At 30.7% G+C, this 24,126-nt stretch overlaps 12 protein-coding genes and 1 non-coding gene across 13 annotated transcripts; 5 read left to right on the forward strand and 8 right to left on the reverse strand.

The window, feature by feature from the left end:
* Positions 1-1,126: 1,126 nt before the first annotated feature.
* Positions 1,127-4,121, reverse strand: TVAGG3_0986340 (antigen BSP-related family; the record flags this gene model as incomplete). The annotated part of the gene is made up of 1 exon (XM_001582566.1): positions 1,221-4,121. The coding sequence occupies one exon, from the start codon at positions 4,119-4,121 to the stop codon at positions 1,221-1,223; it is 2,901 nt and encodes a 966-aa protein (XP_001582616.1).
* Positions 4,122-4,546: 425 nt separating this feature from the next.
* Positions 4,547-6,631, forward strand: TVAGG3_0986350 (ribonuclease inhibitor domain-containing protein; the record flags this gene model as incomplete). The annotated part of the gene is made up of 1 exon (XM_001582565.2): positions 4,625-6,631. The coding sequence occupies one exon, from the start codon at positions 4,625-4,627 to the stop codon at positions 6,629-6,631; it is 2,007 nt and encodes a 668-aa protein (XP_001582615.1).
* Positions 6,632-6,916: 285 nt separating this feature from the next.
* On the forward strand, positions 6,917-7,666 carry TVAGG3_0986360 (uncharacterized protein; the record flags this gene model as incomplete). The annotated part of the gene is made up of 1 exon (XM_001582564.1): positions 6,929-7,615. The coding sequence occupies one exon, from the start codon at positions 6,929-6,931 to the stop codon at positions 7,613-7,615; it is 687 nt and encodes a 228-aa protein (XP_001582614.1).
* A 271-nt stretch (positions 7,667-7,937) lies between these two features.
* On the forward strand, positions 7,938-11,493 carry TVAGG3_0986370 (uncharacterized protein; the record flags this gene model as incomplete). Its single annotated transcript, XM_001582563.1, has 1 exon — positions 7,952-11,326. One exon carries the CDS (start codon positions 7,952-7,954, stop codon positions 11,324-11,326), a length of 3,375 nt encoding a protein of 1,124 aa, XP_001582613.1.
* A 456-nt stretch (positions 11,494-11,949) lies between these two features.
* TVAGG3_0986380 (dolichyl-phosphate-mannose-glycolipid alpha-mannosyltransferase protein) lies at positions 11,950-13,158 on the reverse strand (the record flags this gene model as incomplete). The annotated part of the gene is made up of 1 exon (XM_001582562.1): positions 11,950-13,158. One exon carries the CDS (start codon positions 13,156-13,158, stop codon positions 11,950-11,952), a length of 1,209 nt encoding a protein of 402 aa, XP_001582612.1.
* A 42-nt stretch (positions 13,159-13,200) lies between these two features.
* Positions 13,201-14,409, forward strand: TVAGG3_0986390 (uncharacterized protein; the record flags this gene model as incomplete). The annotated part of the gene is made up of 1 exon (XM_001582561.2): positions 13,201-14,325. The coding sequence occupies one exon, from the start codon at positions 13,201-13,203 to the stop codon at positions 14,323-14,325; it is 1,125 nt and encodes a 374-aa protein (XP_001582611.1).
* A 151-nt stretch (positions 14,410-14,560) lies between these two features.
* On the forward strand, positions 14,561-14,634 carry TVAGG3_0986400. Its single transcript has one exon. It is a non-coding gene; the product is annotated as a tRNA-Ile (tRNA).
* A 328-nt stretch (positions 14,635-14,962) lies between these two features.
* Positions 14,963-19,026, reverse strand: TVAGG3_0986410 (uncharacterized protein; the record flags this gene model as incomplete). Its single annotated transcript, XM_001582560.1, has 1 exon — positions 14,989-19,005. The coding sequence occupies one exon, from the start codon at positions 19,003-19,005 to the stop codon at positions 14,989-14,991; it is 4,017 nt and encodes a 1,338-aa protein (XP_001582610.1).
* A 591-nt stretch (positions 19,027-19,617) lies between these two features.
* TVAGG3_0986420 (NADH dehydrogenase (ubiquinone) 1 beta subcomplex 4 family) lies at positions 19,618-20,430 on the reverse strand (the record flags this gene model as incomplete). Its single annotated transcript, XM_001582559.1, has 1 exon — positions 19,618-20,430. One exon carries the CDS (start codon positions 20,428-20,430, stop codon positions 19,618-19,620), a length of 813 nt encoding a protein of 270 aa, XP_001582609.1.
* Positions 20,431-20,750: 320 nt separating this feature from the next.
* Positions 20,751-21,386, reverse strand: TVAGG3_0986430 (uncharacterized protein; the record flags this gene model as incomplete). Its single annotated transcript, XM_001582558.1, has 1 exon — positions 20,751-21,386. The coding sequence occupies one exon, from the start codon at positions 21,384-21,386 to the stop codon at positions 20,751-20,753; it is 636 nt and encodes a 211-aa protein (XP_001582608.1).
* A 205-nt stretch (positions 21,387-21,591) lies between these two features.
* TVAGG3_0986440 (ribosomal protein family) lies at positions 21,592-22,132 on the reverse strand (the record flags this gene model as incomplete). The annotated part of the gene is made up of 1 exon (XM_001582557.2): positions 21,751-22,125. The coding sequence occupies one exon, from the start codon at positions 22,123-22,125 to the stop codon at positions 21,751-21,753; it is 375 nt and encodes a 124-aa protein (XP_001582607.1).
* A 319-nt stretch (positions 22,133-22,451) lies between these two features.
* On the reverse strand, positions 22,452-23,035 carry TVAGG3_0986450 (Sedlin, N-terminal conserved region-containing protein; the record flags this gene model as incomplete). Its single annotated transcript, XM_001582556.1, has 1 exon — positions 22,575-22,997. One exon carries the CDS (start codon positions 22,995-22,997, stop codon positions 22,575-22,577), a length of 423 nt encoding a protein of 140 aa, XP_001582606.1.
* Positions 23,036-23,330: 295 nt separating this feature from the next.
* Positions 23,331-24,074, reverse strand: TVAGG3_0986460 (uncharacterized protein; the record flags this gene model as incomplete). Its single annotated transcript, XM_001582555.1, has 1 exon — positions 23,331-24,074. One exon carries the CDS (start codon positions 24,072-24,074, stop codon positions 23,331-23,333), a length of 744 nt encoding a protein of 247 aa, XP_001582605.1.
* Positions 24,075-24,126: the final 52 nt, after the last annotated feature.

Raw genomic sequence — 24,126 nt, forward strand, 5'->3', positions numbered from 1 at the left:
CGTGCATTCTTTGAAAAGTTTAAATAGCAAAAAAATATGTCAAGCAATTTTTGTTTATTAATTGATATAAATGGTAATTGTATTTATAAACCTTGGGCATTGAAAATAGATTATTGTGAGCCATTCAATTTAATCGTAGAGTAAATATTAAATATCTCGGTTTAATGATAGCTAAGATGAAAAATCAGATTTAAAAAGAATTGATAAGAAAATCTGAATTAAAGTTAATTAAAAATTGAATTTAAATATTCGACCCATTATAATAGGATATTTTCTTCAAGAATCGAATAAATTTTATTACAGTTGACATAAATTTTTGTAAAAAATTCAAAGCGAAAACTGTTAACTTATGCTCGATATATTAAAAAGCAAATACAAATTAAATTACATAAGACTTTCATTTCAAAAGTACCGTAAGAGTTATTGGATAAGGAATTGAAAAACTACGGGCAAAGTAGTAAATAATATCAGACAATAATATTGAGATACTAGTAAGTTGTTATAATTACTAAATGGTTAAGCTTAAGTCATTGACATTAATTGAAATTGCATTGTAAGATTTTTTCTGATGAATTTCGATATAATCTAATATCATACACGCATATGTTCACTGAATGATGGGATTATTGCAACATTATTTTAGCTCATTATTTTTTGATGAATACGTTACATAAGGGTGACCATTTTTAATGAGAAAATTCGTTGCGAAAACATTGGTACATCCAATCTATATTATTCTTTACAATTTCATGCTCATTTGCTTTATCTCCGAATGTCTACATACAAAGGAAATGAATAATGCTTTTTCATATATCATACAATATAATAACAAGGATAAATCCATCGATAAATTGAGATTTGTTTTTGAATAAGGGAAATTTTTGATTTTGAATGAAAAATTATGAGAAAATGACGAAGAGTGCAATTTTACTACCATATTGGGACATTCTCGCTGATTTTTCATAACTCGTGAGATATATCATATAACAGAACTAATTTTTTCAATCAGTTTCAGGATTCACAACCTTAAAGTACTTATTTGTATTTAAATAGTACATTTATGTATGTTACAAAGTATGCCAATTCAATTTCTAACCAAAATAATTAACAAATATTTAAATCATAGGGGAAAATGAATATTTTTTATTAAAAAGTAGTTTATATTAATAGTAATGGCATGATTCATAAAATTATGCATAATCCAAAGATTATATCAATATTTATTGTTCATCGATATTAAATTTCAATGAGTCAATTACTTCTTCTTCATCTTTTTGATTTCTATCGAACATATCTTTCTCTTCAAAATCTTGATGGAATGGATCATCTTGATTAGTTCTTATATTGAATAGTGGATTATCAAGAGTTTGACCTTCTTGATTGATGCCAATTGTTGTAACTTCTTCCTCTTTCATTTCAGGAAGTTCTGAATCTTCACTTTCTTCATTCATATGAATGTATGCATATATTGTAAATCCAAGCATTATTATTGCTGCAACTAATAGAAGAGAAATGATAATTAACGCGATTTCTAAACCATATAATTTTTTCTTGGGTTTATTTGTATCTTCTATGATCAATGAGGCATTTTTACAAATTGGTTTATCTTCTAATACTTTCCTAGAATTAATTCCAGATTCACAATTTTCTTTGATGACTTCAATGAATTTAGTAAGGTAATAATTTGGATATGTTGATGAATAAAATTCAAACATTGGATTGACTTCTTTTTCATCCAATACTTGAATCTCGTTAGTTCCTTCGTAACATAATCTTGGAATAGGATAGATTGGAATTATTGGATCAGGGGCACCATATGTGTCTTCAATTACTTGTTTTTCATAAAACTCTTCATTTACTTTGATTGTTTCTAATGTTGTTGGAAGCTTTATTAGTTTGATATCTTCTAATTTATCTGTTATTTGTAACACATTAATCAATTTAATATTTTCAGTGATTGTAAGTATTTGATTTTCAATTTTTCCGTATATAAAGAGAAGCTCCTTTTCATTGTTTGAATTGATATAATATACTTCATTTGGCTTAATAATAAAGTTCATATTCTTTCCTTTAAATGATATTTTTGTTAATGGAGATCCCAAAAATGATTTTCCAAGGGATGTTAATGAAGCCGGCAATATTATTTCTTTAACATTTGTTGATGAGAATGCATAATCATGAATTGATTTAACGGAATCACCAAGAGTTACAGACTTTATTTTAGGACATCTGAAAAAGCAGCCAGTTGGTATTTGCTCTGAATTGATGGTAACTTCCTCTAGAGAATACATGCTACAAAATGCATATTGCTGTATTGTCACATGATTACCAATCGTAATTTTTTGAATGTTTTTTGCTTTGAAAAATGCATACTGATATATTACTTTAACATTCTCTGGAATAATTAATTCTTTATTGGCTTCAGTTATGTTATATGTATAAATTGTCGTTTCAGAATCTGGTATTGATCCAATAAGCATACCATCTTTATACTGATAATGTTCACCAAATTCAATTGTTTTGAGCTCTTCACAATCTCTAAATATCTCCAGAGAAATAAATCCTATATCTTCAAATGTTATTTTTTCAAGATTTATACATTTAGAAAAGATTTGAACTTGTGAAACTTTTTCAAATAAAGGCTTAATGTTATAGCAATTGATTGGTTTTCCAAATACTATTGATTTGACATTTGAATAAGCAAATGCACGTTTTCCTATTTCTGTTGTTTGTTTAAGATTTATTCCATCATGTAATGAAGTATTATAAAATGCATATTTTCCAATTGTTGTTATTGATTCCAAGTTTATATCATATAATTTTGAGCATCCATAAAAGAAATACTCAGGAATAACTGAAATCGGATTGACAAATGTAATCTTTTCTAAATTATAACAATATTGAAATGCGCGTGGTTTTATTTTATTTCCATGAATCTTTACTTCTATTAATGAATAACAATTTGAAAACATTCCTTCTGCAACGTTATTAGTTTCAACTCTTTCTAGACTTGTACATTCTGAGAATAAATAAGGCGATCCACTTGAATATGAATGCAATCCATTAAGTGTTTTCAACTTTGAACATCCTTGAAATGCTCCTGAATATAAATGAATTCCTGAAAAAGTAAAACTTTCTAACGACTGACAATTTTTAAATGCATATCGATTAATCAAAAGAATTTGTGATGCTTGAAAATCTTTTAAACTTCTACAATTCTCAAAACATGATGGAGGAACATATAACATTTTACCACAACGGAATGTGATTAATGATATACAATTAAAAAAATGATTAAAAAACTGATCTTGATGAGACCTAAATTCATCTTCAATTATTATTGATTTTAAGTTGATACAATTCATGAAACAACATGTACTAAAGCTACCATCATAGCATGAAACTGTTTCAAGTGTGATTATATTGGCAAAACTATAAAATTTTAAGTTTATACTATCAAATTCAATTGATCTCAAAGCAGTGTTCTCAAATGCATTATCACCGATTGATTTTAAGGTTGACATACCTTCAAAATTTGATAATTTGAAGCAATTCCTAAATGCAGAATCTCCAACTTCTGGCCACCAAGCACGTCCAAATTTTACTCTTTCCAATTTAAAACAATTTTGAAATAATCCATTTGAAATTCTATCTAAGAATATATCTCCTTGAGTTAAACCTGTATTTTCAAAAGCATATTCATGAACTGTTTGAGCACTACCAATATCTATCATGTTCAAGTTGATGCAATTTGAAAATGCGGATGATTGAATTTCTACAACATTATTTAAATTAATTATAGAAATTATCGAAAACGCAAAAGCATTTGATTCAATTGTTATAAGATTACTATTTAGTTTAACTTCTGAAAGAATCGGACAATTTTTAAACATTCCAGTAGGAATTTGTGAAACAGATGATTCCGAAAAGTCAAAAATTTCAACAAGATGGATTCCGTAGAATGTACTAACACTACTAACTTCTGATGTTAGTTTAATTTTGCTGATATGGTTGTTTGTTAATGCGTTGAAAATTTCCAAATTATATTCTGATTCTTGATGAAAATCATCGTTAGAAGAGATTACCAATAGATCACCCTCAACATTTAATGCCGAATTCATAAATAAGTCTTTATATAATAGATTTCTAAGCAAAAAGATGTTAAACATCGGTAAAAATAAATTCAATAAATTATGGTGTGTGAAAAATTCAATATATTATGCGGTACCATGTATTCCAAGTTATTTTTAATGAAATTTATGAATATAATTATAAATATTCATATATTATTGATGAGACGAAATTTGTGAATTTTATATTTTTAATTCTGTCAGTTCTTTAATCTGAAATAGGGTCAGAAATGCAGGCTTTTCTCATTTTCATCTGTGATTTTTGAATGTGCTTTAATCTCTCAATTCGGACTGTGATTTTTCAATGGATTACATCTAATAATTTCAATGCTTTATGATTTATCAATTTGATCCGTAACTTTTGAATAATTTACATATATTTATATGATGCTTCTATCAGCGGTTTTTATGCTTTCCTCAATCAAAAAATATATATTTCCAAAGAAGCTACTTATAGCGATTCTACTGTTTCTTTAGATAAGCCAGAAGACTTTATGGATTATTCAATCTATCATAAAATTAGAAATGATAATATTAATACCATGGAAATAAAAACAACGGATGAAATAACATCATACTTTAAATTTTATACCATTTTAACAATCAAATTTTCAGGAGAAATGACAGATACACCATTAATTACAGTGTTTTCAGAGATGTTTCCAAATGTTGAAACAATAGAATTAGCTGAAAGCATCACATCAATTAGCACATACTTTTCGAATTCGAGTATTAGTACAATTAATCTTGAGAATGTTCAGACTATTCATTCATATTGCTTTTATAATTGCAAAAAGCTGACAACAGTTGATCTACATTCTGCAGAAATAATATATGTTTTTGCCTTTGCATATTCAGGTCTTAAAGGTATAGTTGATATTGGTGCAGCAAGGCTTAACAATTATGCATTTTATAAAACTGATATTGAAGAATTACATTGTATGGATTTGAAAAATGATATTATAGAGAATTATCCATTTTTAGAATGCTCTAAACTTGCAAAAATTAAATTTAGGCCACAAAATGGGGAAATATATTTGAACTCTCTAAAAGGCGCAACAAATTTAAATTCAATTGAAATAGATCCTATTTCTGGTTTTTTAATAGAATTTCCATTAGTTTATAACACGGATAAAACAAAACTTTTTGGTTGTGTTCCATCAACCAGTATAAAAGAAGTAACAATTCCTGAAAGTGTCAATAAGTTAGAAAATGCATGTTTTCTTGATTGCGAATTTCTTGAAAAAATTACTATTTTATCTACAAGTTTGAGAAGGTTCCCATTAAATTCATTTGCAAACTGCTCAAGTTTGAAAGAAATTAATTGTAAATCAAAAATAGAAAGTTTTGATAAATATTGTTTCCAAAACTGTGCTAATCTGGAAAAAATAAATTTCTTAGATACCGTAAATGAGCTATCAATAGCACCTTTCAAAGATTGTAAATCGTTGAAGACAGTGGCGTTACCAAAAGTTAATTTCATTCCAATGCAATGTTTTTATGGATGCTCATCATTGTCAGAAGTTCAATTTAATAGTGATGCACCTTACATTATAATTGAGGCAGATGCGTTTATGAAATGTTCAAGTCTTAAAACAATTCCATTCAATGATAAACTTGAATTCGTAAGTTCACAAGGATTCGCTCTAAGTGGATTAACACAGTTCACTATAACAGATAAAATAATTCAAATCGGCAATAATGCATTCTTAGGCTGTGCTGATTTAGTAATTACTATTGATGAACAACATCCAGTATTCTATGTTACAGGACAAGATATAGTTAATAAGAAATCTAATCGTGCCATTTCATCTTATCATTCTAGTTATTCGAATATTAGATTTAGTGATGGAATAACAAATGTTGATATTGACAATTTGTTTCAGATTGTAGACATTGAAACAGAAAATGTAACATTTCCTGACTCATTTGATTCTTGTTTTACAGATTTTGGATTTGCAGCTACGAAATATAGTGATTATGAATTTAGAGATTTATCGTTTGCCCAAAGATTTCCATCATCAACTACCTTTTATAAAGAAGGATATAAATCTATTTACTTTTCAAATAGTAATATTAAATATCCTAACAGTTTCCAAGGGAGAATTGAATGCAAAATGCATGCAACAAATTTCTATAATTATGCAATCACTGAAGCAAATTTAGAGATAATTAAGAAAGATTTCGAATTATTAGATGTTGAAGATGACTTTGTAATTGAAGATAATGATGATAATAGCACCAATATTACAGACACAACGAATCAAACAGATACAACAAATCAAACGGATACCGATGAAGACTGCGTTATCCCAGAGAAATTGAGTGAAGAAGAGATTTATAAAAGCAGCACAAAGTACAAAGCAGAATTAGCAATACTAATTGTTTTTATAGTTCTATTAGTGATATTCATTTCCCTTATTATCTTTTCCCAGATCAAACTGCATAGTTCAACAACGAAAGAAGACAATGAAAGTGCTGAATATCATAAAAATGAATAAACATATCATTTGATATCTCATTTTTTAAAACTTAGATATATATTGTTGAATCTAAAATAAATATGACCAATCCAAGTCATATACTTGAGCTATGAAATAATGAAAACGAATATATCTTTATGACTACGCACACGAATTTTCGATCCTGTGTAAAAGTAGGAGTTACGCAATTTAATTGAAAGTGTTAAAATATTTTGAGACAAAAATAAGTATTTTAATGAAATTTCCGATTGTAGTATAATGGCAAAATTTTGAAATTGAAGGAATAACCGTTTTTTGCCAGCGTTTACAAGAAAAATGCTTGGATTAATTGTTCTCGGTATATGTGCTGCTGTAGCTTTAACCGGCAAAATCTGCCAGAGCTTGCGCAATGGAATGACAGTTAATCAAGTTGGATATGTTTTACCTGGAAACGGCTTCGAAAATTTTGTTTCTGCTTCGACTAATCAAAAATTCACTGTTAAAATCTCAAAAGGTCCATTAGTTATCAATAGCATTATCCAAAGACTTAAAGCATTTGTTCCAACCACTTTACAATCTAAAATTTCTGATGTTGAAGAGATGCTCAAGAGCATGGCTGACTTAGGAGGCTACGAACTCGAATCTGCTCATAAATCTCTTACTTGCACAACATATAATTCAAATACAGGCAAATTAGGAATTTTTAATGTTATTTTTACACCAATTTCCGACGATTTGATGACTGTTCAACTCTACGACATCAACGCAAACTTCAAGATGCCAGCATCTTTCATCATTGCTGAGACTACAATCTCCAACAAATGGAGAACAAAGACTGAGCAATCTCTTATCGAAAAACCACGCGAACTCACAGTCCAAGCGGTTACAGATGCAATTTCAATGGCTATCGCTCCTTGCCTTCAAGGATACGTTGAAATGCCGAACGAAATTCGAGATTTATATACAGGAAAGTCTAAATCAGAAGGCCCAGGCATTGACAGTATTCCATCTTCTTTCAAGTAATCATTATAAAGTTTAATTTTTCAGATTAAACATCTTTTATTGTTAAATAATTTTTTTAAATTATTTTTGTATGAGTTATAAGAAACTAACCATTTGCAAACTGATAATACTGCATACATTTTGTCACACAGTTTGTAAATTCTGAATTTTGAAATTCAATTTCCGGATTTTTTTTTTTTAATTTACTACAGACATTGCTATCTTTGCTCTTATTCTGCATTTTTCCATTACTAGGATTGGATCTCTAATGCAGAACAAAAGATATTCCCTTTATCAAAGTCTAGAATGCGCTAATGAAGTTTAAAGAAAAAAGTGCACGTTTAAAATTTTGTAAAAATGGATTCACCTAGAGGATATGGAAATCCACCAAAAGGATCTCCAAAATTGACGATTCAAGACTATAAAGATAAGCTTGGACGCATGGAGTCCACACTTATGGTTTTGCAAATAAAATTAAAAGCTAAGGAAACAGAAAATTCGGAATTAAAGCAAAGACTGCAGTTTTCTTCTCATCAACCAATCATTTCAAATATCAATACTGATGAAAAAACAACATCTCGATATAATCAATTACAAGACGAGCTTATAAAGTTAAAAATGCAAAACCAAGAATTGGTGCATACAATTGATGAACTTAAATTCCGCAATTCGTTCATTTCATCAAAACAAGACAATTTTTCTAAAAATCGCGGGAATGGTATTCAAATTACGTCAGATATATCGACAAGATACCAAAACAGTAATGACTTAGCTATACATGTTGATAAAATAACAAAAGAGCGCGATCAACTAAATAATAGAATCAAACAACTTGAAAACGAAAAGCTACACGATCAAGCCGAAATTAATGACCTTAAAAGGGCGTTAAAAGAACAAGAATCAGATGTACCTTCAATTCAAATTGATCAAATGGACGGAATCTTACGAGAAAACTCAGTTTTGAAACAAAAAATAAAGGAACTTCTGGAAGAAAATACAAGAGTGCACAAAGAAAATCTTGAATTAAAAGAAAATTTAGATAATATAAAATTTTCAGATAATAATGAGAAAATACGTTTAAATGAAAGAATTAGATCTCTAGAATCTATGATAACTGATCTAAAAAACAAAATGGACAAGGAAACAGCAGTAGCAATTGAAAAACCAAGTAATTCCGGAACTAATTCACAAATTCAAACTTTGAAAAAGGAGATATCCAAACTACGCGATATCAATGACCAGCAAAGCATCGAATTACAAGATGTGAAAGCTCAATTATCTCAGATGAATACTCTTGAAAAAGAAATCAGATTCAAAGATGCAAAAATTGAAGAATTAGAGAAGAAACTTGCAGAACCGCAATCACCAACTGATAGTAAAGATCATAAAGCAATAATAGATCAGCTGACAAAAGAAAACAGCAGACTTAAAGCAGAATTAAGAGTAAAAGGTTACTCAAATAACAAAAATCCTTCTATTGATGAAATTGAAGAGGATGCAATGCGTGACAAGGTTGCGAAATACGAAAATCTTGTTACACTATACAATGAAATAACAAATCGTTACAATATATTATCAAATAAAACAAGAGATTATGATGACAAATCAGAAATAATTTTGAAACTTCAAAAGAGAGTATCACAAGCTGAGATTGATGAACAAGATTTCAAACGGGCATGCTATAACTATCAACAACAAATATCAACTCTTGAGAAAAAGCTAAAAGATCTGTATTCTCTTATTAGAGCTTACAGCGTAAAATATGGAATAGAATTTGTTGAAATTCCTGATTACGAAGATTATATTTCAAACAAGAATATTCCATCAATACCAACAATAGATACTGCTACACAACAAAGGATTTTAAAGCTCGAAAATGATGTCAAAGAACTCCAAAACAAACTTAAAATGGAAGAAGACAGCAATATCAAATTGAAAGATTTAATGAATTCTAAAGAAATTGAAATCAAAAGTTTGAGATTAGAGAATTCGCAACTTCGTGAAAGCTTTATTGCAGGAGTACCTTCTCCACCAAGCCATGAAATAGCTGACCCTCTAACTCAAACAGCAGAAATAGTGGAGCTTAAGCGAAAAATTGTTGGCATTAATGAGCAAAGAGATAAAGATTTAGAAGAAATTAACAAATTAATTGATGATAATAGTTTATTAGCAAAAGCAAATAAAAAACTTGCAGATGAGAATGAGTTACTACGCCAGCAAAACTTAGAATTAACAACCGAAAACAGGAGATTACTTGACGAATTAAGCAATATGAAACCAAGGAACAAAGATTCTGATATCAAAGAACAAACTCAAGAAATGGAGAAATTTATTGAACCATCGTTTAATCTCAGAAATAATAATGAAAAACCAAACAATGATAATGAAAAAGCACAACAAAGTCAACAGGAACTTGAAAAGCTGAAGTTACAACTACAACAAAATGAACAAACAGCAAAGCAAAACATCATTGATATCAACAATTATAAGAAACAGATCTCAGAAAAAGATCAAACTATTCTTAGACTGAATGATGACTTAATCAAATTACGAAATGATATTCTTGAAAGGGATGAAAACATCAAGAAATTAACTGATGAATTGAAGAACATCAAACAGAAATCTACAAATGATAGTAAATCATTTGATAATTTATCACAAGATCTGAATAATAAAATCAAAAACCAAAATGAATATATTGAACAATGTAATAAGGATCTCAACAAACTCAAAATGGATTTGCAAGAAAGTCTTAAAGTTAATTCAGATCTCAATAACACAATTCAATTGCAGAATACACAATTATCTCAGTTAAACAATCAAATTAAACAACTCAATGAAACAATCACAAAATTAAATGATATGATTAAATCAAAAGAAAATGAATTAAACAATGCAAATGCACAAATTTATGCATTAAATGAACAGATATCTAAGCTAATGAAAGAATCAGATTCTAATTCCAACATTAGCGAACAATTAATGAAACTAAATGAACAATTAGTAGCACTTAATGAAAGAGCCAAATCTAAAGAAAAGGAGATAGATGATGCGAATAAACAAATTGCCAATCTCAAAAACGAAATTCAGAAATTGATGAAGGAAAATAGTTCAATTTCTGATTTGAAAGCTCAAATTGAAGAGTTGAATGCATTGCTAGATGAAAAGGTCAAAGAGTTAACAGAATCTGACTCTATGCTTGAAGAATTAAGAGATCAATTGCTCAAACTAAAGAAAGAAAATCAAGATTCAAAGGATAGTCAGCAATTAGACATTGAATTGAAAGACAAAATCCTTGATTTACAAAAAGAAAACATTAAACTCAAAGAAGAATTCTCACAAATATCAGGATCGCCATCAAATGATAAAAAAGCTATCATTGCATTAAGAAGACAAGTCTCAGACTTACAAAGAATGATTGATGCGCAAAATGATAGCGCGCAATTAATCCAATCAAGTCTTTCTCCTCCAAATAACAGTGATATCTTGAATTTGCAGAGAATCAATAGAAAATTAGAACGTAGAAATATTGACCTTGAGAACGAAATCATTGATATCAAGAAAAATGTTGAGAGAAACATTTCGTTAAATCCAAGCGTGATTCAGTTGAATGATGTTGTGTTCCATACCATCAAAGATCTTTTGGAAAGACTTTCAAATGAACATAAAGAGTTCATTTCAGCTTTAAAAGATGGCCCATCTGACGAATATAATAGTTATTCTGATATATAATTTTTAAAGAATGTAATAAATGATGATCTCACGAGTAATTGATATTGCTTTCCAAATTCTGGCAGCGGTGAAAATGCTTCATTAAAAAAGAACTTTAAATATCATATTTCATATGGATAAGTTCATATTTAATTATTTTATGTTATAAACTGTTAATGTATTTCCCATTTCTTTTCCTTTTTATTTCTCATTGGTTTAATACATGTATTTAATGCAAAACTCTCAAAGATTTATGATCATTCATTTTGGCATCAAATAATGATCAGAATGAAGTTGTTCGATATCCAAAATTTGGTGGTGTAAAGCTGCTGATGATGGCATGGGTGTGATAGTCTTAAGAATGCACTTACCGCTTTATTACATGCTCTCACAAAATCAATATACTTTTATTTTAATAGCAAAAAAAAAATTCATCTATATTAAGTATAAGAGTTCATGAAATAATTTGCATCTTCATACAGACAGTTTAGAAAAGTACCTCTACGAGATAATTAGAATGTAAACTATCGAAAAATTGATAAGTCCGTCTTTTGCAACAAGGTTTATGATTGAAAAAAATGTCAGAAAAGTTTAAAAAATAAAAAAATTTTACAAGAGATAAAATAAACATTTATAAATTACATTTATAAGTATTCAGATCTTGCGAATGAGAAGACGTACTCAAGGAAGTCATTACCGCAGACATTAGTCATGATTTGTCCTGCAGCGTAAGTAAGAAGCAAAACAATCAAAGGAAGACCGGAAGCAAGCAGAGTGTTCTGTATCTGTGACGAGGACCACAGTCTGTCGTATCCGATGAGGAAAGAAAAGACAGATCCAGGAATTCCGTACCTGTAAATGTCGATGTGGAACAAAATTGTGACGTACGCGTTGAATATGCTAGCGAATATTGCCACTGGACCACAGCGACCGTAAAGAAGAATGACTCCTGGCGTTAGTAATAAGAAATAAAGTAAAAATGTGTTGATTTCAACCATATCTGTGAATCCGGCTGATCCTATGAGTTTGTAAAGTGGCGGCCATGATATTAAGCCTTGGTGTGAGAAGTTGAACTTGAAATAAGCCAACCATTCGTTAAATAATTTCTTATGCATAATTAATAAGGCAAAATCGGCCAAAAACGTCGTGAACATCATAAGAGCATGAGCTATATCAAGTCTGAGCAGGTAACACAAGCCAATTGTCGCTCCAATTGAGATTCCTTCAATTCTAGTGATACAACAGTACCAAACGCATGTCATCATCAAAGGAATGTTCTGTATTTTGTAGAATATTAAAGATAAGCATACGAAAGCTAAAAATGTTGGTTCACTCGCGATGACACTGTGATATATCATAAATCTAGTGGGAATTACTGAAAGTAGCATTGTAGTAAGTGTCGGATTGTTTACACAATCGTAAATAATGAGTAAACGTCTGAATGCGTATACAAGAAGCCCCGTAGAAAACAAAATAGAAAGATATGATGCCAAAGCCCAATGACCGAAAGTAAAAAATGACATCAATTTGATTATTAATGGATAGCCTGGTAAATGGCATGCAATATAATAGTATGGGTACGAAAAAGTTCTTTTCCATGGATCAACTTTAGTTCCTGAATCGTATAATGTGATTCCAACGTATATATAATTAGGACCATCCCAATATTTCAAGATTGCGAGTGGTCCATCAGTTAACATTGCAGATAACCAAATTGAAAATGTGACAAGATACATTGTAGCTAGACATTTGGCGTCTTCTAAGTCTGGATGCCAAAATTTATCGGGTACTGGAGTGGTTTCTGCTACAGAATTATAGAATCTTGACCAAGTACTCCGAAAATCTTGAAGCATTGTCACTTTTTAGAAATATTATTGTCACTTTTTCTTTTTGGGATGATTTTTGGATTTTTATGCTATTACAATTATAATCTTTATGATTCTCCGGACTATTATCACTCATTACCACTTAAAGTAAAGTATTATGATACAACAACTAAGTATTATCAGCCAGAATTAAGAAATTACACAGATTATACATTTAAATCACGCAAATCTTACAAATGCTTCGTAGATCAAAAGGAATTCAAGCCTATGCCATTAAGCGAAATAAATTATAATATCAGAGAAGAATTTAAGAGAAAATGCGAAAATTACACTTCAAAGAAGTTCAATAACGTTCAAATTTGCTATTTCAATAACATAACATTCGAAACACGCAAAAACACTACAATTAACGCTTCTTTGTTAGACAATAACTTAATGCCAAGAACAACGCAAACAGGAATAGCCTATCCTCATGTAAATGGCACAAAAGTTTACTTTGATTGCGATCTTAATAGCAAAAGCCTTAAATACGTAGGAATAAACCCAATTACAGTTATTTATTCACATCCACTTGCTTGTAGAGCTGGTGCGAAGAGAAAAATGAATGTAGTTCGTTGCACAAGCACTCGTGCTATCAATGCTTCATTGAAAAATTCAACAAATTCAGCAAATATTTCAATGACTCAACAGATCAATTCTACAAACACAACAACAGCTGTAAACATGTCTAATACAAACATTTCGCTTACAAATTCTACAAAGACTTTAATTAATTCAACAAATCATCTAATTAATGAAACAAATGCAACAATAAGTATTGTAGCCGATGAATCATTGATTTCTAACATTACTTCGACTCAACAACCAAATCTTTCGAATAATATTACAATTCAAGGCCAAAATGAGACAAATGGAACATTGACAACATCTGTTAATGCAACTGAGGTCAAGTTAGGTAATGAAACTAATTCTACTGCTATTCCTTTGAAAATTGAAAATAATTCGACTTTATCTGTAGAATCAAATGAAACAAATGCGACAATTCCACAAGAATTAAATGTGTCTGACGTTTATGTTCAACAAGAAGTCAATAAAACAGAAGTTTCAACAAATTCCACAATTTCACAGGAATTTAACGAAACAAATAGCACTTCAATCAACGAAACTAACTCTACTAATTCTACTGACCAGTAATTTCAATGATTTGGTCTGGTTTTTTCTCAAATTAAACTGTTATTATTTAAAATTTTATATTAAGAATAAAATATTATTTTAATTAACTTGTTTAACTTTTAATTAGTTCATATGTTATATTAGAAATGATCTTAAAATTCTTTCTGACTCTCGTTATTGATTTGAAAGTCATTCTCAAATGATGGAAAAGTGCATATTATTTATCTTAAAATCATTTATTGCAATTTTCTCGAAGGTTTCGGTGGTGCAGTCGGATAGCACATATGTCTTATAAGCAGACGGTCGCAGGTTCAAATCCTGCCCGAAACACTTTTTTTAATGTTCCTTATAAACAGCATGCATTTGATCAACATACAAAAATTGATATAAATGTTCCTATTGTCACGAATTCTTCAGTCAATCTTAATAATTCAAATCATGCTTTTGGAAGAAGATTCTTTTGCCTGCAGATATCTGTCTTAAGTTTTATATCGATATGCGTTTCCAAAATATAAAGGATTAGTATAATTTATGCTTTAATACCTGTAATAGCGATTACATTATCAAATATTTCATTGTTGTAATTGAAACTGACAATTGATATATTTTATAATAAATAGAAATAAGAGAAATTCGAATGAACTTTAAAGTTGTTATATTTAATAATAAATAGAAATAAAATGTTTAGTTAGAATTCTTCTTGGCATAGTTCTTATACTGAGGTAATTTGGCCTTCTTAACTGGAGCGAACAATTCTTTATCATTGCAAATAATTTTGACTTTTTCATTGTCTGCAAAGAGAGGATCGACGAAAATTGGATATTCTGGCATATTTATCAATATATCTTTAGCGTTCTTTGCTGTTCTTACTACAGCATAGATTGCATCTAAAGACAAGTTCAAGTTCATTATAACATTCAATACATTTTCTGCAAATTGAGGCTGACTTACTCCAGATAACAATTGACGACAAATATCTTCTGGGTTTGGGCAATTTTGTGCTAATTCTCTAATGTCATTCTTCACTAAACTGAATGCATTCTGTTTCACGATTATATCCATTCCTGTTTCAAAGAAAACAGCTGCAAAATTCTTGTCATCTTTCAATGAACGGAAAAGTGACGGATTATTAAATTTCCTCAACATTGCAATTGCCAAAATGTAGAAAGCTCTTGTTCTATTGAACTCTGAGAACAAGTTATCATCAATTTCAACAGTCCTTGTCACGCATCTATCGAATGAGTTGACGTCAGTCTTTGTATCAGACGTCAAATGTGAAAACAAATATTGATTTGTAACAACGAAATCAACTCTCTTGTAGAACAAAAAGTGAGGAACAATTGATGAAGGTAAATTAGAAATTCTTACAGCTCCATCTTCATTGTATTGAACGTATCCACCACTTGAACTTGCAATGAATGCTGTGTACTTACTTCTATCACTCTTCTGGAAACCAACAACGGAATGCAAAGCATAAATTGTTTGTTCTCCATTCAAAATAAATTCTTTGAAATCAACTTTCGTAGGAATTGACATTGCTTTAATTTCATGTTCATTTGCAGGAGGTTCCAAGTTAATAGGTAACAAAGGAGGAGCATGTCCCATCTTCTGTTTGACATTACCTTTATTAAAGAACGTGTTCAAGAACGATCTGTAAGCATCAGTTAATTTGACATTGATCAAATCAAAAATTTGTGGCTGATTTTGGTTGTCGCCAATTAAAACAAAAGACATCAATTGACGGACTTTCTCAGGTAACAAAGATAAAATAGAATGATAAACATCAACAATGGGCATGTTTCCTGTAATTGACTTTGAAAAAGATGATTCAAATTCAGGAATATATGACAAAACTAATTTTGCCAAATCCAAAGAATATTCAGTGATTGGAACACTTGTTGTAGCGATGTAAACGAAAGGAATGTAATGAGATAGTGAATACAACAAAGAATTCAATGGATAGCAATCGGATTTGTTAATTAGTAATGTTTTCTGGTCATTTATTGCAGGAAGAGGATTAGCAATTTCAATTTGATGAAGAAGGGGTCCAACACCATTTTTATATCTGTTTATGAAGAGTTTCGTGACAATGTCTGTTCTTAAGAAAGGAGGGAATTCAGGGGAGAAGAAATACTGTACTAAATCAGCATTGATTTGTGGCAAAGTTGGTAATTTATCCATAATCAATTCAACTAATCTTGTACTGCATGTTCCTGCATCAACAATCATCTTAAATCGACCATAAACTTCAAGAGAAATGTCATCACTCCACTCTTTTATCTTAGGAATAATCTCTATCATTGATTCATTCGTGCAACATCTTAAACACGCCTGTAACTTTTGTAAATCAAAAGTGTCATTCAATAACAAATCAACAGCATTCAAAGACAACTGTTTTGGTGCTCCTCGGAATGTCTGAACGAATTCATTTGGATCGCATGGTTTCTCCTTAGGATAAAGAGAAATTGCAAGGTCGCACAAATCTTTGTATCCGCATCCAATGGCGAAATCAACAATTACATCCAAATTTTGTCGACTTACATCAATTCCAACTTTTTGGAATGTAACTAACGCGATTTTTCTCATCGCATACATGTAAGCCATATTTGTTGGATTCGTTGCTTGGAAGACTTCAATGGCTATCTTCACATGTGGCTTCAAAACAGGGAAAAACGTTTCATCGGCATAATTATTAATTGAATCCAAAATAATCGCTTTTTCATGTAGAGGAGCCGCTTTTAATTGTTGTATTAATGACTCATCGTAAGTGTATTTCACTTTATGAGGTATTGCATGCAAAACAACAATTGCTTCTGGAGAAGTTTTCAGTTTCTCGAGGAAGAAATCAGGTTCTAATGTAGATAAATCCATTTCATTCAAAAGAGAAGCCATAACTTTGGAATGATTTGATTTCAACAAGTTCATGACATCGGAACTAAACACTTCTTTACTTACTTTCATGAAGTTATTGAAGAATTTGATGCAAAGCTTCAAATATTCTTGTGCTCCGATGTTAAACGAAGTAAACATCGCTTGCCACATGATTTCTCGCTGTTTAACTGACTGCGATGGATGGCTAATGACTAAAAACGAGTTTTCCTCAAGGAAGACATCGAAAATGAGGCTTAATGAGCTGGCAGTTTTTGGCAAAACTTGGGATAAATTATGTACTTCGTTAAACATGTGAGTTCTTAAGAAATTAGATAGCAATGGTGAGTTATCTGATGCCTTGATCACGGCTGTTGTATCCAAGATTGGAATTAAAGGATGATCTGTTAAAATTTTAATAATTTTGTCTCCTGTTATTGTTCTTGCAATTATTCTGAAGATCTTGTTTTTATCAATGATGTCAATGTATTCTGCAGTCCTGCAACATAAATCGAGCATGTCATAATCCCATTTTTTAGTATTGTCGAGGAAAATCATGAAAGAATTAGAGAAAAAGAACTTAAATTGATTGAGAGAACATATTTGTATGAAGACATCAACATCTTCGCGTGGCATCGTAAATAAAATTGTAACAAGATCGTCGCCGATGTTTGGAATCTGTGTAGTATCCAAATATGGGATGAGTTTGAGCAAAAACTTGTAATTATTTGGAATGTCTTCTCTGCCATAATAATAAATTTTATTTATGTTGATACAGCTTTGTAAAGTATTGAATAATGCTTCTAGTATATACATGTTCTGTTTAACGTGCTCATAAACGAATTCTTTGTCAAGAAAATCTGTATCTTGGATATACAAAGCTGCTGCGATGATTAAATCAGCAATCTTTGAGATATCGCTTTGTAGTAAGAGATTGAGTATTTGTCCGCAGATTTTATCAATTAATGGATGGCGATTTGATTGTTTTGTAATTTCCATGAGTTCTTCGATAATTAGAGTAGCTTGATTAGCAGCTGCTGCTGCAGTAAGGCAGTTGCTATATAGAGTGGCTGATATATCAAGGCATTGGTCTTCAATTGAAACACAAAACATTAACCTTGTGAGATGGATAGCGTTATATCCATTGAATCTATCGTCTGTTTGTGTGCCTAGGTTGGCAGCAAACCATACACCTAGGAAATATCTGAATTGGTCGTCCATTGAAAGATATGATCTGTATAAGAACTGTATGCAACTTTCAACTTGTACAAAATCTTGGCATTTCATGATTGTAGATAGTAAAACTGAGAAATAGCCTCTTCTTCCGAAGTTTTGGCATGTAAGAGCGATAAAATCGACTCCAGATTCGAGTTTCTTACCAAATAGGCAGTCCTGTGGATGAGGAATGTATCCTTCTGATCCACCACTCATCAAAGCATTGTACTGCTGGGATTCTTCTGGTGTTAAACTGCGGAATTTTGTCAAAAAGTCATTGTTACTGAATAACAGTAGGAGAAGATCGACGTATGAAGGATTGTTGTTTAGCAAATTGTAGCCGACAAACTGAATAATGTAAATAGAGAGTACGCCCATCGCTCCAGGAGAACAATTACGAAGCATTAGTACAATAGCCTTCTTGAAGAACTCGTATAAGTAAGGAACTTCATTCTTAAGTTGCTGATTAAGGACTCTTTGGTTCTGAATTTGTTCAAATAACTGTGACAACCAGCTGTCGAGCTCTTTAACAACTGTAGACCGCTTTTCAGATAGACCAACTAAGAAACTTTCACATTTCTCATGAATGTTTTCGAATTCTCGAAGTATTGAGCTCATATAAAATTTTCTGACAAAATTATTTTAAATCTATCGTTCAATACATTGAAATTGTTATAATCGAATAAAAAGTATTGATTTTTATTTTGCAAAGATACGTGGTCATTTTAATTGTTTAATGTGAATAAAAAATTATTTTACATTTTGAAACCGAGTGAGCCAAAATAAATTGATCGACAAATACTATTCTTGATAAATTGCACACGACAATCGAATCATAAATTCAACCACGTATTCATTTTTCAAAACATGTGAAATCATCTGCATTATGTATAGCTGTTTGGAAACATCATTCAAGCTACAAATCCCCATTAATGGAAAATTTGAATACCAGAAAGGATTAATAATGATTATTTTTACATTTCAATATATTGGAAAATAAAGTTTGATAAAACCTCTTATGAATTAACTAGCATTACATTGATCTTATCGATATTTTACTCTCTAGGTTAGTCTCATCTATACATAAATCCAAAAATATTAATTAAAATGCCAAATTAATGCTTGATAATATGTTGTTTGCCTTTTATCCTTGCATAAGATCAACAGCTAATGCTGAATGCGTTAAAAATTGAATAGAAAATTTAAATAGAAAAAATAAAAACAAAAATTTTATTGAAGAAGCTTCAAAAGTTCTTCCTCATCAATTTCTGAGTCAGATGAAGAAGAAACGTCTTCATCTTCACTCAGGGATTCATTATTCCACCAAAGATTTGATGATGGACCTGTTGTACCGATAGTATCCCAATCATCTTTATACTTACTCATATCTAGGTTATCAGCCCATTCGAAAAGCTTATCATCATCAAGATACGCTTGAGCCATGCTTGGATCGTAAGCTTCTCCTTCCTGTTGGCTTTTTTCTTGCAAAAATCTTTGTACTTTAAGTTTGGCAACTTCAAGCTTGAGTTGATGCTTTGGTTTTGACTTAAATATAGGTTTTTTATGAGGAGATGATTTGTTTGTCATTTGTGTGATTGCATCAATTGCTGTAGGTGATAATGAAGATATTGGTCTCCATCCATTGTTTTCAACGCGATGGTACCAACCAAACTTTTCTGCGTATTCTGATAATTGTTCTTGAGTAACTGGAGGAATATCGCTATTCTTTTTATCTGCGTAGTTTCTAGGAGCATATGAGTTGACATCGCAAACAGGGCTGTGTAAATAAATTTTATAATAAATCTGTGGAGGCCATTCGAAGCCACCAAGTCTGAATCTTACATGAGCACCAATTGCTGGATCTAATAGTTGAGCTTCAATTGGATTAATTACACGAAGTAATGCTGCTGGATCACCTTGATTTCTAAATTGAACTAATTTCTTTAAACCACGGAATAAACTCATATCTGCATGCCTTCTCCAAGCTCGCTGGATCATCTTGGCAGCTTCATCTTCAGTGAGTTCTCTTTTTTCTTCTTCCATCACTGATGACGTTTTGAAATTTTTTGCCAAATAAATCTCCTGACAATTTAGTAATAACGTATTTTCCGCATCCCAAATATTCCGGCTTCTAGTCATTTAGAACAATATACTGGCATATAGCAAGATATAACAGAGCTCTATCATGGCAATCCTCAAGAAATTTTATCTTGAATTAAGTTTTCTCATCTGATTTGTTTGATATTGCTTTCTTGATCTATTATTCGTTTATGATATATGATGTACTTGGTAAGGAAAAGTATGTATAGGCATAAAGGTATAGTTTAAAACAAATAAAATAAACAAACATTTTAATTAAGAATCTATTGTTGAGATTGCTCTTTTGGAGTTGCTTCCTGTGGTTGTTCTTTTTCTACTGTTTCATGTGACAACTTTTCATCGATATAAACGCCTTGGACTAATGAAAAGAAGAATACACCAAGCCAAAGAGCAAAAAGAGTTTTCATCGGGTTATAAAATCTTAATGTGCGTTTCAGAACGTAGTTGTAAGCATCATAGTAGTTTCCTGTTGTATTATAATATTGAACCCAAGTAAGAGCTTGAGGATCTTGTGAAGAAAATTGATTTGCATACTCACTTACGCTATTGTATGAAGAATAATAAGCAGCTGGGCTTAAAAACATTAGACAAATAGCGGCAAAAAGAATTCCAATTGCTGTAACGATATAATGAACGTAACTAAGTATTGCAAATTTTAATAAGTGAAAGTTATAAAGGATTGCAGTGCATATTGATGCAATGCAGAATATAAGTAATAAGATATGGCATGCAATTGGAGCCGTTCCTACTGATTTTTTGAATAATCCATTTCCTTGTTGAGCTGCGATTAAAATTGAATAAATAAGCGTTATAATTGGGAGTACAATAAGTGATATTTTAATCCAAAAGAATGAATTCCCGACGAAACCGTACTTATTATGCTCAGTAAGAGACTTCATTGAATTGCTAAACGTTCATCAATCAAATTTCAAAGTTTTTACTCAAAGGAATTATGCTAACCCAAATTTCTAAAATCCATAAAATAAAGTATTTGTCATTCAAAATTTGTGTTTTATTATGGAATTCAGAATATAAAAATTGAAAATCAATAAAGAAACGCTGGTAACTCAATATTATAATATCTGTAAAGAATTAATAAGAAATATGATAAATATAAGATGTTTTATATCAAATATTTTTCATGATATTTTGGGTTAATGTGAAAATGGAGCCAAACTCAAAATTAATGTATTTAAAAGCAAGTAATTATTTGTAAAAACGGTTGGTTATTTGATATAATATAATGAAATTCTAATCAAAACTTTACTGAGCCTTAAGAGCAAACTTACGCTCGAAGAGGCACTTATGGCGGCGAGACTCCTGAGCTGTGAGCTTGTTAGCATACTTTGGAGCAAGCTTGTTGCGGAGGGACTTCTCCTGATGCTTGCGGAGATCGATTGGAACTAACTTAGCCTTAGCATACTTCTCTTCAAGAGCCTTGCGCTGTGTAACCATAAGGATAGACTTTACACGAGCAACATTGCGGCGTGTGTTCTTGATTTCTGTGAGCTTTGTGGCAGCAGCAGAAGCAGCCTTTTGGCCCTTAAGCTCGAAAAGCTTCTTCTCAAGACCAGCAAGCTCGTCGAGGAGTTCCTGGCGTGACTTCTTGATAAGTTCCTTACCCTTGAGGTGTCCCATTGTGAAAAAGAACGACCAATGCGGCACTTTTTGTTCTCAATTTACAAAAAGTGACAAATGGCGCAAAAGATGATAGAAATTATTGACTCTGTATTATGGTATTCAAATGAGTATAGTAACACAAACTAGAATAATGTCTCAAATTTTAATTATCTTATATTTTTTTCTCTCAGATGTTGATATTGGTTCAATATTCTTAATGAGAGAGTGCATCACTTATCGAATCAGAGAGATTTTACTTTTTATATGCTTCAATCCGAATTCGGGCTACTAATATAAAAAAATATTGATAAATATTTCTTGAAAAAGTATAGAAACTATTGATATTCGTGTTTTTATTGCGCATCAATTATAAAACTTATAGAAAAGTAATTTTAGTGAATTAGGTATATTACATTCGATATTTGTAAATAAAACATCAATATTACTAATCTAAAAATCAAATAGGTTTATTGGCCTTGACATAAGGCATCAATCTGTTTGTAAATAGACTCCGATTTGATAACTGTGAAAGGTTGATAGAATGGATCCATAAAAGCGCTAAATATAATTTTCTTGATCTTCTCGCAGAGGGCTTTCATATCCTCATTATTTGCTGGAACGTTATGGAATGTAAAAACAACAATTTTGTAGTTTAAGTTTGTCTTGTAGCCCCAGATTTGGAAGCGATCTGATGTTTGAAGATTTCCGAGCCATTGATTTGTAGATTTATATTTAGGGTCAGAATCTATAGAATTTTCAAAATAATCTAATGAGCAGAATAACAATGTATCTATTTCTTGGGATCTCTTTTCAACGCAGTAAGATTTGAGGAGAATTGGGTTATTATCTGGGCCTATAGCAGCAACACAGGCAATTTTTTTATCACTCATTTGTCACTTTTTTGATTTTTATAAATATCATTGCCTATCCTGGATCTTCTAGTTCTAACCCCAATTTTGTGATAGAATCATAATTTTTTTCTTGTTATGATTCTTGAACACGTTTTTGGATTCATTGAGGATATAATTCAAGCAAATTGATTACACTTGTGTGCAAAATATCTTCTCTAGTATGTTGTGAGATCAAACATATCGGAAATAAAAAAGAAATTAAAATTATTGAAAATATTCTTAGACACGAAGCTCTTTTGCATTCAGATATATGAGATGAACAGATGTTGATTAGAAAAAAGTTTTGTGAATACTAATAAACAAACAAATATTTTATTTTTTATGAGTTTTGCGCTTTTGCATATTAGCCCCTACAGATCGTGAATCTAGTGCAACAAAATCTTGCATTAGTTGTTCAATTTCCTTTTTCAGATCTTCACACTCGTTATCTAATTGATCTCTTTGTTCTGTTAAATCAGCTACTTCTGCTCGAACATTTTCTATCTCATTATCTAAATCGATATCTTCTGATTCTTCTTCTGAATAATCTTCTTGATGATCCCTTTCTTCGTCTAATTCTAGTTCTAGTTTGGATAACTGTGCTGTTAACGCCTTTGATTCTTTTTTGAATTTCCTATTTGAAACTTCAACTTGTCTGCAGGCATCATCGATCGCTAAATTAGATTTTTCTGTAATTTTATTTTTCATATTCGCAATGAAAGTTGCTTCTTCATGCATTGAAACCTCGTATTTATCTATAAGTTTAGCATATGCAGATTTTGAGAAAACTTTCCATAGTTCATCCTTTTTTATATCTAATTGCTGTAATTCGATTTCTGCAAGTAAAACATCTTCGATAATTTCATGATAAATATTTTCTAATACTTCCCACTGTTCATTGTTTGCGTTTGTTTCTTTCTCAAGAAGTTTCTTTGCTGTTTCATCATCGATAAAAGTGCATAATTGAGGTTGTACGAAAGGAACTCCTTGAATTTGACTATCTATTGCGTCAGCAATTTCTTCTACTGTTGCCTTATATCGCTCTGAATCAACCAATGCCTTAATATCAACATCCATTTTTCAAAATTTTTTCAGTTTTCTAATTTATATTTTTTTGACAAATAAATCA

Source organism: Trichomonas vaginalis, chromosome I, assembly GCF_026262505.1.
Source record: "Trichomonas vaginalis G3 chromosome I, whole genome shotgun sequence".
Taxonomy (NCBI): Eukaryota; Parabasalia; order Trichomonadida; family Trichomonadidae; genus Trichomonas; species Trichomonas vaginalis.